Source organism: Amphiura filiformis, chromosome 2 (assembly GCF_039555335.1).
Source record: "Amphiura filiformis chromosome 2, Afil_fr2py, whole genome shotgun sequence".
In the NCBI taxonomy this organism is placed as follows: domain Eukaryota; kingdom Metazoa; phylum Echinodermata; class Ophiuroidea; order Amphilepidida; family Amphiuridae; genus Amphiura; species Amphiura filiformis.
In genome coordinates this window covers 50,598,017-50,611,853 of record NC_092629.1, presented here as the reverse complement: position 1 = coordinate 50,611,853, position 13,837 = coordinate 50,598,017, and the positions used below count along the sequence as shown (strand labels likewise).

General features: G+C 39.1%; 1 protein-coding gene across 1 annotated transcript in view; it reads left to right on the top strand.

Moving 5' to 3' along the window:
• The window catches only part of LOC140141264 (CD109 antigen-like), a 139,957-nt gene that overhangs the window by 8,218 nt on the left and 117,902 nt on the right, over positions 1 to 13,837 (top strand). The window contains exons 3-5 of the mRNA XM_072163076.1: positions 6,645 to 6,831; positions 7,246 to 7,402; positions 11,541 to 11,611. Of these exons, the coding sequence (XP_072019177.1) occupies positions 6,645 to 6,831; positions 7,246 to 7,402; positions 11,541 to 11,611 (415 nt within the window). The remainder of the gene's footprint in view (positions 1 to 6,644; positions 6,832 to 7,245; positions 7,403 to 11,540; positions 11,612 to 13,837) is intronic.

Sequence of the window (13,837 nt, the reverse complement as noted above, 5' to 3'; positions counted from 1 at the left end):
CACACCAAAACGTGTTGAATTTGGATAACCACACCAAAACGTGGTGAATTGAGATAACCACACCAAAATGTGGTGAATTGTGATAACCACACCAAAATGTGGTGAATTGTAATAACCACACCAAAACGTGGTGAATTGTGATAACCACACCAAATTGTGGTGAATTCTGATAACCACACCAAAACGTGGTGAATTGTGATTTACATACCAAAATGTGGTAAATTGTAATAATCACACCGGAAGTTAGTGTATATATGCACTACTAATTATACAGGGTGTCCCAGAGTGATCTATGCCGTGTTTGAAAAAAATCTTAAAAATTTATAGTCAAGAGTGTATCTAATTTTGATAAGTGCAATACAATGGCACACATGTCATCTACTTATTCTGTGATTTTCATAGAAATAGCTTGATGCGTTTTGGCGTGACATTGATATTACTGAAAATGGACAAAAAGTACATTAATTTACAGCGCAAAGGCATCATAACACATTTATCACCATCGTCCAGTCGTTGGAGAAATCCTACATTCTTTTAGAGGAAATACATCTAATTTGGCACAGATGTAGCGCGTACAACACTGAACAATTCTTGATATGGAATTAAGTGAAACATTTCAATATGGCTTCAGATATTTAGGTTAAAACATACTTTTTATGTAATATTTTTACCACAATTTGTACCCAAAAATGTCATTATTTCATAGAATTTAACTTCCTCAAGGATCACCAGCAGTTAATTTTAATATTCTCCATTACGTAGCTGTCTGCTTGCCAATATACTGTGGACATAAATAAATTCTACGACACTAAGGACAAACATTCTCTATACTTTCATGACAAATCCATCTTCGCTGGCATTTAAAATTATGAAACTCCGTCGGACACCGCAGTAATTATCTTTCAAAACTGCCAACAAAGAAACAATCGTATAAGGTCACACAAGCGTAACAAATCCTTTATTCCATACAAGGATTACTTCATAACATCATAAATAATCGATATATATCGACTATTTAGGAAAGTAAGGACAAAAGTACATATAAAATGGTAATTTTACAGATTTTCAAAATAGATTGATTTGTGAAAACCCTAAATTCAACATTTTTACGCAATATCCTGTAACTTCTATTAGAAACATCCAATTTTTAAAATCTAAAATTTCTAAGAAAGCTAAATATATGTAGATCTTAGAATTTAAAACAATATCACTATTAATAATGCCCTTCATACCTAGAAAAATCAAACTTTCCCGGTATAGATCATTCTGGGACACCCTGTACATGTATTTGCTTCTAATATCAAAACAGGTGAATTAAGTCATACGTCAAAATTAAGAAACAGATGTTATGGTAGAAACAAAACAAAAAAATATTGGACCATGCCATGCCTCTTTAATATTCATATAATTATAATTACCACATAATTGGCAAGCAAAGATCATTAAAGATGATGTCTCACACTATTAAATCAACTAACTATGGACCACAATGGCCTCATCCCAATGGCTTAATTCAATAACCTCAATTAAACAATCATAGTGCAAAATTTGACCTCAAGTTGCAGAGCATGAGTTTTTGTACCCAACTTTTCAAAAGTCATTCAATGAATTTGTAAATGTATTGGGGTTAAAGAATTGTGCCCTGACAGATGAGCATGTCTTGCGCTAATCAACTGTATTGTCAGTATTCTCATTAATTAGTGATAATTATATTTTCTTGGCATCCAATGTCACATATTTATCTGCATGTACATGTATGTAATATTGGGCTATGCCAGTTGAAATCCATACACAGGGGGTGTAGATCTCAAATGGAGTCGTCCATTCAAGTTAACGACGAGTTAACCCATTCGAAATTCACACTCCCTCTGTTGAAGATTATACAGTCATGTGTTCCATATCCCCCCCCCTTTTTTAAAGATTTGTGTGCACCCTGGGCAAAAACAATTGAAGTGAACTGTCCAATTACTAGTAACAATTTTGGTCGGTAAAAACAAATATATTCTGTTGGTACTTTCTCAAAAGTGTGCCCCTCACCCTCGTTTCAAAAACATGGCTTCGCCACTGGGAAGGTGATACCGCAAATTTCACTCACAATGCAAAATGATTGGTTCACTGTTTGCAAGCTTGATTACATTGAGATATTCGACTGTGCCCAGAAAAATGGTGATTTCTCTATTTTGCAGTCATGCAATAATACTAGGGTTGTAAACATATTTAAAATAAATCGTTATTGATTCTTGATCATTTGATTTAAAAACACAAACCACATTCCTTTCAGGCATTTTTCATTCCAATCACATCAAAGCCAGTTTTGTGATAAAATCGTGAAAAGAAGAATTCCTTGAAAAAAGTGCATAATTGCTTCACAAAATGTGCTATTCTCATTGAGCTCAAATTAAAGCCTGACATTCTTAGCAATTTAAATTGTGAAACAAAATTGCCAAGGGACGCACCATTAGATTTCATCGGGGGGCTACAGAGTTTTTGAAGAAAAAAATTCGCCCACTTGCAGGATGATGAAAAAAACTTCGCCCACTGATGAGTAAAAAAAAACTTCCCCCACCAAACTCTGTATAGTATACAAATATATACTGCCATGAGAGGTTCTGGTTAAAACTATGGGCCCGAGGTGAGATCAATAGTATTAATTGATCTCAACGAGGGACCATAGTTTTAACCAGAACTTCGAATAAAGGCAGATTATATTTGTTTTATATACTTCATTAATATGTTCTTTGTTCATTGATTTGTTAAAAGAAAATTATTTGACGTCTTGACTCTCCCGCTTCTATCCTGAGTGAACAGCACAGCTAATTTAAGCACAACCTACCCTTCAAAAAATCAAATAGCCTAAAATCGGGCTAACCAATTACAGCAGCGCCAAATGACGCTATGGCAGTTTCAAGCGTGCGTGAACTGTTCCGTCAAGATCGAATGCGCGCACGCGAAGGCATGGTCAAAAGTACTATTTACGGCTTGGAGGTACTATTTACGGCTCATCCGGGACATTGAAAATACTATTTACGGCTTACAGGTACTATTTACGGATAGGAGTACTGATGGTAGAACTATTGTTGGTCATGTGATCCACTTTTAACCAATCAATGAACAAGAATATTTTAATGAAGTATATAATAATACATAAGGAATACATACAAGGGAAATAAAAAAATGTTGTCGCCAAAAAAAAATCCGCCTGACCCCAACTCTCTAGCCCCCCCAATGAAATCTAATGGTTCGTCCTCAAGAAATTCCAGCAACATGAATAAAAAAATTCACGAAAATTGAGAACAGCCGGAGAACAATCATTTTGAAACAGCTTGTAATTAGGGGTGTGATTTTCGGTAATTTTGTGCCCAGGTACCAGCGATTTTTCAAGCGGGTAACCGGCACCAAATTGCAAAATAAAATAAAAAATTGCAAAAAAAAAAAAATTTAAGTTATTATTTTCCCCGTTTTCCCCGGACCTAGACCTAAATGCTAGGATCATTCATGGTTGACCTAAATTTTGTTTTAATTTCAGGTACCCTGTAATAGGATTCTCGGGCGGGACTCGAATTCCTGGGACTCACTCACACCCTTACTTGTAATCCTGGATACAATGTACATGTAGTTGATTCATCAAATGTACTACATATCTTAACTGCGCTAAGCCAAGAATACATTTTGAAACTATCACTACTCTTTTGCTTTCATGCATGTAAACTTCGATCTGTTTTCAAAGTATAAAATTGTTTGTTGTTTAAAATGTTAATTGTTGCTCAGGGCCCCTTGGATATCAGCATAATCAGTACTATATACTGAAGGGGCTAGAAGGGCTACCCGCATGTCCATGCTTTAAAAAGAAAGATTTAAAAATAAATATTCAAAGCATGTAAATGAAATTTGTAGTACTTATTTATAGGAATATAATAATTAAAATGAAGGACAATGTTTATAAATATCAGGATATGATGTACATGGATCATACTGGATAATTTGACATTGATTTGTTGTTCATCCAATCTGCTACTTGTAACTCATATTTGGTTAAATTCCAAAAATAAATTTTGCCATTTAGATACATGCACTGGGACTAACTCACAGCAGCTGGAATGTCTATCCCATGATGCTGTACGGTACCATAATAGAACTGCATGTGCCATAGAAAATGTACACAAAATCCCTTGCTTCAACTTTCAATTACTTGCTTAAATCAGGGGAGCTTAGACTTTTGTTTGAAAAAAATATGACCTCTAAGTGTTATGAAACTACCTTATTTCTCAAATAAACGCCCCCAGGGCGCTGCATTTTCCAAACGGGGGGGGGGTATAAGTCATTTTCAGAACGATAATTCCATTAAAATCATCAGACATGCTGAAATGACAAACTATGAACTAGAAACACTGACTTCAGGTTCACGTCAGGGTTTCCGATCAGATGTTTCGCTAATTATTGACGCTGTTATTGACCATGTGGGCAATTTGGTAAGCTTTATACTACACAAGATAGCATGGAAATATCCGCATTTTTTTAAACATCGTCTTGCCACGGTCTTGGTTGAAAAAAGTGGTGGTGGGCGTTTATTTGAGGGGGGGCGTTTATTTGAGGGGAGCGACTATTCGAGGAAATACGGTTTTTCATGCCTCAATACTAAAAGCGACGCCTTATATATTTTTGTATGTATTTGCTATGGAGCAAATGCAAGCAGATAGACTGCAATGCATGATGGGATACTCCCTTCAGCTGCTGATACTCAGTGCTCAGAAAAGATATCTTACACTTCCCACAATGCATTTCACTGTTCTGAACTAATTTGCTATCTAGTGCAACATGGGTCGATAGTGACAAAAAGTACCTGAATGAACAGAGCAGATCTTGCATTGTTTATTTCTTGACTATCGGGACCCATGTTTATCCAGTCTATTTTCAATATAAAAACAAAGCGAACCTGTACAAAGTAATAGGAGTGGTGTCATTTGATAAATAAGTCTGCCCGTCTTATCTTCAGGCAACCGAGTCTTATTTTCAACCTCGGACCCACAAAACATCTTATGCGCTTCGATCTAACGCTGCTGTCACATTTGAAGTGCCTCGTTCCAAGAAACAAGCTGGCGATCGCACCTTTTCAACAGTGGGGCCGCGCCTTTGGAACGAGTTGCCCACCACTGTCCGAGGTCAAGAAAATATTAGCACGTTCAAGAATCTCCTTAAAACCCACCTCTTTCCCACTGATTAGCTCTTTTTCCTTTCTTGTCTTTTTCTCTTTTAGCGCTTTGCCTACTTTTGTAAAAGGCGCTTTATAAATCGCATTGTTTATGTTATGATGTAGTGAGGTGATGCATCATGTTGCAAAGGATTCTGGGAAGAGTAAGCACGGTTGTTTGATGCATATAGAATTGGCTTCATTATTAACTAAATGCAAACTATAGATGGCGCTATTTATCCTAAATTATATTTCTTTATTTGCTAGGGGTAAGTGATTAATACTGCCATTAAAACAGCTGGAATAGGTGAAACAAGCAACAAGCAAATTTTATAAACATATTTCATCAAACCATGAAAGGAATTATCTGTATTAAAAGCTTGAAAGAGTAATTTCCAGTAATTAAATAGCGCCACCAATTTTGTCATTAATAGATACATTTTATAACCGAAAAAGCTATAAAAATGCTATAAAAGTGAATATTTTTGTAAAAGAGGGGAATTCAAAGTAGAGAATGACTCAAAAGCATCTGTATACATTAGCAGGATATCACATTTAGCTGTTTAAGCCTAAAATTTGATTGTACATGATGTTTTGTTTGAAAAACTAATAAATGATCCCATCAAACAACCGTGTAAGATATCTTCTCTGCTAAGCACTTACTGTATAAGTGGTAATTTTCGCGAGGGTTTTATTTTCGCGAATTTTGCGATTAGAGCTCCAACCGCGAAAATAACACCTTGCGAATATAGGCTAAAATGTATTACAAGTATAGGGAAGGACTGGGCAATCGCGAAAATGTCTCTCTCACTCCAAATCGCGAAAATAACTGTACCGAAAATTACCACTTATACAGTATTTCTTTCATTCCATGTGTGCGAGTATTGGTATTGAATGGATTATGGATTGAATTTTATATTACATTTTAACTGAAAATAGTCGCTGGATGATTGACAAGTTCATATTCACGGTATGCTATTCCAGTTGAAATCAATACACCCCCTGTGGATGATATAATCGTAATCTTTTACACAACATGGGGTGTAGACTTAAAATGGAGTCATCCATTCAGGTAACCCATTACCCCATTATAAACCTCTGGAAGATTTAAGGTTGTGTCTTCCATAGGGGGTGTATGCGCAGTGGCGGTGCCAGGAATTTTTTTCAGGGGGGCATTGAGGGGGCAAAGTGAATTTCGCGCAAAATTGCCAATTTCCGTATTTTTGGGTTTTTACTGGGGGGCAAGAGTACTGACCGCTGCGGCAAGCGGCAGGGCGTTTCAACCAATGACAAGCCTTGATTGTGTCTGTTTGTCTACAATACGCATGCGCCACACCGCTCAGCGGCAAGCGGCAGGGTAGTATGAAACCAGCATTAAACTCTACTGTTACTAGTGAATTCTATCAATCAAGATTATATACACCCTCATCTATATTCCTTATTCTATTCATTACAGTGATTATATCATCTTAGCACCAAATACCATCCACCCCGGCCTTCCTCTTACTCTCAGCGTCAACATCTTAAACTCTGCTGTGGGTGTGGTACCTGTGACGGCAACCATCTTGAAAAATGGAAGGGAGACGATAGCATCAGCAAGTCAAAATTTTAACGGTGGAATGTCAGGTGTACTGACATTACAGGTGAGAATCAGACTATTCCATTTGAAATGCACACTCCCTCTGAGGAAGATTTAGCTAAAGTCTTCCACAGAGGGAGTATGGGTTTCAAATAGAATAGACAATTGGGTAACTTCCATTTGAAATACTCATTCCTGTTGCGGAAGATATGGGTAAAGCCATGATACAGAGGGAGTGTGGGTTTCAAAATAATTAACCCTAACCAATTCCATTTCAAACATATGCTCCCTTTGGAAGCAAAATCTTCCACACGGGGAGTGTATTCTAATGTCTAGATATTGAGTATGTTACGGTAGTACCTGTAGACATAGATGAGGCGTAATGTTCTTATTTGTAACTTTGCAATGTTGGCAGGTATGGGGCTGGTGCCTACAGCCTTAATATTTTCCATCTATTCTTATTTCATTTATTTATTAGATGCCATCCGTTGCTACTGCTGGTGCCTACAGCCTTAAGGTATCTGCAACAGGACAACAACTTGCTTTTGAAGAAACACAAGACTTAACCTTCAAGAGAGAGGGCTTTGCCATACTTGTGCAGAGTGATAAGGCCATCTATAAACCAGGACAAACAAGTAAGTGAAAAGGGCGTAATTGTTTAAGGGGAAAATGAAATGAGAAAATAAAAGTGAGGGAAGAGGGATGGTTTTGCCATCCTTGTACAGAGTGATAAAGCTATCTGTAAACCAGGACAAACAAGTATGTGAAAAGGGCGTAATTGTTTAAGGGGGAAAGAAGAAAGGAAGGAGGGAGTAAGTGAGAGAGGGAGGAAGAGAGAGGGCTTTGCCATACTTGTACAGAGTGATAAAGCCATCTGTAAACCAGGACAAACAAGTGAGTGAAAAGGGCGTAATTGTTTAAGGGGAAAGAAGAAAGGAAGTAGGGAGTAAGTGAGAGAGGGAGGAAGAGAGAGGGCTTTGCCATACTTGTACAGAGTGATACAGCCATCTGTAAACCAGGACAAACAAGTGAGCGAAAAGGGCATAATTGTTTAAGGGGGAAAGAAGAAAGGAAGGAGGGAGTAAGTGAGATAGGGAGGAAGAGAGAGATGGCTTTGCCATACTTGTGCAGAGTGATACAGCCATCTGTAAACCAGGACAAACAAGTGAGTGAAAAGGGCGCTTCCGATCTCCCAATCTAGAAGAAAGGAAGGAGGGAGTAAGTGAGAGAGGGAGGAAGAGAGAGATGGCTTTGCCATACTTGTACAGAGTGATACAGCCATCTGTAAACCAGGACAAACAAGTGAGTGAAAAGGGCGTAATTGTTTAAGGGGAAAGAAGAAAGGAAGGAGGGAGTAAGTGAGATAGGGAGGAAGAGAGAGATGGCTTTGCCATACTTGTACAGAGTGATACAGCCATCTGTAAACCAGGACAAACAAGTGAGTGAAAAGGGCGTAATTGTTTAAGGGGGAAAGAAGAAAGGAAGGAGGGAGTAAGTGAGAGAGGGAGGAAGAGAGAGATGGCTTTGCCATACTTGTACAGAGTGATACAGCCATCTGTAAACCAGGACAAACAAGTGAGTGAAAAGGGCGTAATTGTTTAAGGGGAAAGAAGAAAGGAAGGAGGGAGTAAGTGAGATAGGGAGGAAGAGAGAGATGGCTTTGCCATACTTGTACAGAGTGATACAGCCATCTGTAAACCAGGACAAACAAGTGAGTGAAAAGGGCGTAATTGTTTAAGGGGAAAGAAGAAAGGAAGGAGGGAGTAAGTGAGAGAGGGAGGAAGAGAGAGAGGGCTTTGCCATACTTGTACAGAGTGATACAGCCATCTGTAAACCAGGACAAACAAGTGAGTGAAAAGGGTGTAATTGTTTAAGGGGGAAAGAAGAAAGGAAGGAGGGAGTAAGTGAGAGAGGGAGGAAGAGAGAGATGGCTTTGCCATACTTGTACAGAGTGATACAGCCATCTGTAAACCAGGACAAACAAGTGAGTGAAAAGGGCGTAATTGTTTAAGGGGGAAAGAAGAAAGGAAGGAGGGAGTAAGTGAGATAGGGAGGAAGAGAGAGATGGCTTTGCCATACTTGTACAGAGTGATACAGCCATCTGTAAACCAGGACAAACAAGTGAGTGAAAAGGGCGTAATTGTTTAAGGGGAAAGAAGAAAGGAAGGAGGGAGTAAGTGAGAGAGGGAGGAAGAGAGAGATGGCTTTGCCATACTTGTACAGAGTGATACAGCCATCTGTAAACCAGGACAAACAAGTGAGTGAAAAGGGCGTAATTGTTTAAGGGGGAAAGAAGAAAGGAAGGAGGGAGTAAGTGAGAGAGGGAGGAAGAGAGAGAGGGCTTTGCCATACTTGTACAGAGTGATACAGCCATCTGTAAACCAGGACAAACAAGTAAGTGAAAAGGTCGTAATTGTTTAAGGGTGAAAGAAGAAAGGAAGGAGGGAGTAAGTGAGATAGGGAGGAAGAGAGAGATGGCTTTGCCATACTTGTACAGAGTGATACAGCCATCTGTAAACCAGGACAAACAAGTGAGTGAAAAGGGCGTAATTGTTTAAGGGGGAAAGAAGAAAGGAAGGAGGGAGTAAGTGAGAGAGGGAGGAAGAGAGAGATGGCTTTGCCATACTTGTGCAGAGTGATACAGCCATCTGTAAACCAGGACAAACAAGTAAGTGAAGAGGGCGTAATTGTTTAAGGGGGAAAGAAGAAAGGAAGTAGGGAGTAAGTGAGAGAGGGAGGAAGAGAGAGATGGCTTTGCCATACTTGTACAGAGTGATACAGCCATCTGTAAACCAGGACAAACAAGTGAGTGAAAAGGGCGTAATTGTTTAAGGGGGAAAGAAGAAAGGAAGGAGGGAGTAAGTGAGAGAGGGAGGAAGAGAGAGAGGGCTTTGCCATACTTGTACAGAGTGATAAAGCTATCTGTAAACCAGGACAAACAAGTATGTGAAAAGGGCGTAATTGTTTAAGGGGGAAAGAAGAAAGGAAGGAGGGAGTAAGTGAGAGAGGGAGGAAGAGAGAGATGGCTTTGCCATACTTGTACAGAGTGATACAGCCATCTGTAAACCAGGACAAACAAGTGAGTGAAAAGGGCGTAATTGTTTGAGGGGGCAAGAAGAAAGGAAGGAGGGAGTAAGTGAGAGAGGGAGGAAGAGAGAGGGCTTTGCCATACTTGTACAGAGTGATACAGCCATCTGTAAACCAGGACAAACAAGTGAGTGAAAAGGTCGTAATTGTTTAAGGGGAAAGAAGAAAGGAAGGAGGGAGTAAGTGAGAGAGGGAGGAAGAGAGGGCTTTGCCATACTTGTACAGAGTGATACAGCCATCTGTAAACCAGGACAAACAAGTAAGTGAAAAGGGCGTAATTGTTTAAGGGGGAAAGAAGAAAGGAAGGAGGGAGTAAGTGAGAAAGGGAGGAAGAGAGAGAGGGCTTTGCCATACTTGTACAGAGTGATACAGCCATCTGTAAACCAGGACAAACAAGTGAGTGAAAAGGTCGTAATTGTTTAAGGGGGAAAGAAGAAAGGAAGGAGGGAGTAAGTGAGAGAGGGAGGAAGAGAGAGAGGGCTTTGCCATACTTGTACAGAGTGATACAGCCATCTGTAAACCAGGACAAACAAGTGAGTGAAAAGGTCGTAATTGTTTAAGGGGGAAAGAAGAAAGGAAGGAGGGAGGAAGAGAGAGATGGCTTTGCCATACTTGTGCAGAGTTATAAAGCCATCTGTAAACCAGGACAAACAAGTGAGTATCACAGGGATGTAAATGTTCTGTTTGTTACGGATTTCCGGTGTTTTTTTACGGATCCGAATCCGGATTTATACTTTTTTTTACAGTTTTGGAAGTAAATGATGATATTTCATCATAAAAAGAACAAAAAAAATTTTTTTTTTAGGTGGGCGATACCCTCATAGCCTATTCCCTCCGATCCCTAGCATTCAATAAAAGCATAGTGCTCCGATAAAGCGGTTTTTTTTTTCAACAGCTGCTTACATCCCTGAAGTGAAAAGGATGTAATTGTTTAAGGGGAAAATGGATAGAAGGAGATAGTACAGAGTGCTAGTGATAAATCCATTTATAAACCAAGACAGATGAGTGAGTATAAAGGCCAAAAAAAGGGGGAAGATAAGGTTAGCGAGGTGGGAGGGAGGGAGAGAAGGAACGAAGGGAGGGAGATCAATGAACCCTATCTCTTTTTCTTCCCTGGTGGATGCACACCAGTAAATAGCCTCCATTGACTTTGTGTACAAACAGGGTCTGGGAAAACATCATTTTCTTGACTCCAGAGCGACTCAGTTCTTCAAAACTTACCCTTTCTGCAAGTTGAATGTCAGATGAAGACATCCATTGTAGAAATTATATATGGAGTCCAGCATATTTTTCCAGAAAAATGCCGACTAGATCACCCTATAGCCCATGCAGCCTACGCCACCTTATGAATAGCTTGGTGTTTCTGAAATGTAACACATTTTGAAAGTTTAGCCAAATCGTCATAAAAAGTCAGATCCTTCTCATTTTTCACAGACAATCTATTTCCCAGGCCTAAATGAGGATTAAATATGAATCAGGGCCTAATAGTTGGGTTTTAAGCCTTTTCTAATTTTAGCCGTATTGCACGTTTCCTCGTTTGAAACACATGATTTTTCCTCCCAGGGTGTAGGAGACTTGTATTTACTGGTGTGCACTCTGGTGACTTTCCACTCAATTTGTGAGAACAGGTCTCAAACAGTTGCCCTGAAATGATGATTGTATTTTTGTTCTCTTTCTACCATGTAGTTATGTTCCGTGCCATGGCTGTGTACCCGGATCTGAAACCGTACACAGGAGCATTTGATATCGAGATGAAGGTCAGTATGTAAACCCCATGAGAACTACCTGCCGATTGGCCAAAATGAATATTGTGTCCAATTTTGAACCAATCAAAGAGGGTGTTAATAAGATCATCTGCTAATGCAAGTTTGACCATAAATAGCTTTAAAGAGCCTAGTCATAATTGGCAATTGAAATGAGCATTTCAAGTTATCAACCAATCAGAAATGCTGTTGGATGACCAGTAGTGTCCAGGGGGTTAAGATAACAAATTCCCCACATAAATATAAGAGTCAGTGTGGTACCAGGGGGTTAAGGGTATTCCCAGTGGTGGCACCATGGGGGGAGTTGTAATGGGGGAAGTACACCCCAGTCAGAACACTTCCCTCGGGTACCCCCCCCCCCAGTGAAAGTCCAAAGTGAAGAATATGTCCACTTTTTGCAGCAATTTTGCATAAAATTTGTTGATTTTTCCCCCTGAAATTCACTTTGCCCCCACCTCAATATACCTGCCACTGTGTATTCCTCCAATCTCACACTCTCCTCTTCCACTGCCCCCCCCATCTTGCAGTCAAAATAATCAGGAAAATTCCCAATTTTGCCAGTTTAAGGCATTTTTTTTCATCCCATCTTGCCTGATGCTCACTATCCCCCTTGGTCTACAACCCCCAGTAAACTTGCAGTTGTGTCGATCTAACATTGCCTCTGATTGGTCAATTACATCTTTAATCACTTTAATCACCAATCAGAATGAAACTTTGCAAATAATTCACCCAATTTTTTTTGGTGTGGTGAAATTATTCTAACAATGTTGCTGTTTGGTGCAATTGATAATGAAAACTTCTTTTTGGCCTATCAGCAGGTAGTTCTCATGGGGTTAAAACAAATTCTGGTAACACAACACTGACATGAGTATACATGCAGTGACATTGGCATAAAATGTGTAATAAAAATAAATAACTGTAGATATTTATATAGCGCTTTATGCCGTAAACAGCCTCAAAGCGCTTTACATTTATTCCGCCGTCATTAGATTATGCCGGAACCATGTTTACAGCCTACAAATGGCGCGGGTTCATCAGTACAACGACTGTGACTAACCCTAACAGCTTCCCATTGCACCTGGGTGGGGTGAGGCAAGCGAGGTAAAGCGCCTTGCCCAAGGGCGCAACACGGTGGTGGGACAGGGACTCAAACCCACACACGTCGAGCAAGCTCTCAGATTATGAGTCCAAGGCCGTAACTACTGAGCCACCGTGTCCTCATGTTAATAATGATTCAGCTGATATTCAAGAGTACTTTGATGTTAAGGTCGCTAGAAGTCATCATTATGCTGTTTAATTGCAATCAAAATTGATATAGAATTGCTGTTGCTATGGAAACAGTCATATACTTGTTGATTCTGAAATTAATTGGCAATTTACCATTTGTGCTACTAAGAAAAGAAACCAAATGACTCAAATGAGCCAATATAATCCTGTTGAATGATGATTTCTGTGCGGTATTTTGCGTGCATCTGATTATATTGGCTCATGTCGTCGGCTGTATTCCATAGTGGCGTATAGTGATTTTTGGTCATTTTTTTGAAAATTGGCACATATGTTTTTAATGATGTTCTCTTTCATTTTTCTAAGTCTCATCAGTCATAATTAGCTAATTAATTAGTAATTAATTAATTAAATGTGGCGTATAGTTACAAAGTGACCTTTTTTGTATTCCATAGTGGCGTATCGACCATACGCCACTTTTTATACACATTTTATAATTATGAAATATCGGCAAAACTGAAAAACATCGTATGTCATAGTGGCGTGCTAGCGTGTCGGACCTATACGCCACTATGGAATACTTAACGACAAAAGTAATGCCATAGGGATTACACGGCGACCGAGGTGGCGTCACGGTTAACGTAAGGTTAGGGTATTGCGTTTTGTTCGTTTTCCATAGTGACGTATAGTTTTATTTTCAGTTTGCCAGCAATAGTATTTATTTATTTCTTTTGAAAAATATATAACAATAAAATCTATTTAGTTTACTACAGAAATTTCACATCATTTACAAAATATAATGAATGTCTGATTTACACAACTCGATTTTAAATTGGCATTTCTTCAAACCCGATTTTCTCGAAAAGTTGTTTATTCATGGCGCCCACTATACGCCACTATGGAATACTGGACGACGATGTGTCTTTTATTGTGGTCCTAATTACATTTGGGTGTATTCCTGATACATTTGGGTGTATTCCTGATATATTTGGGTGT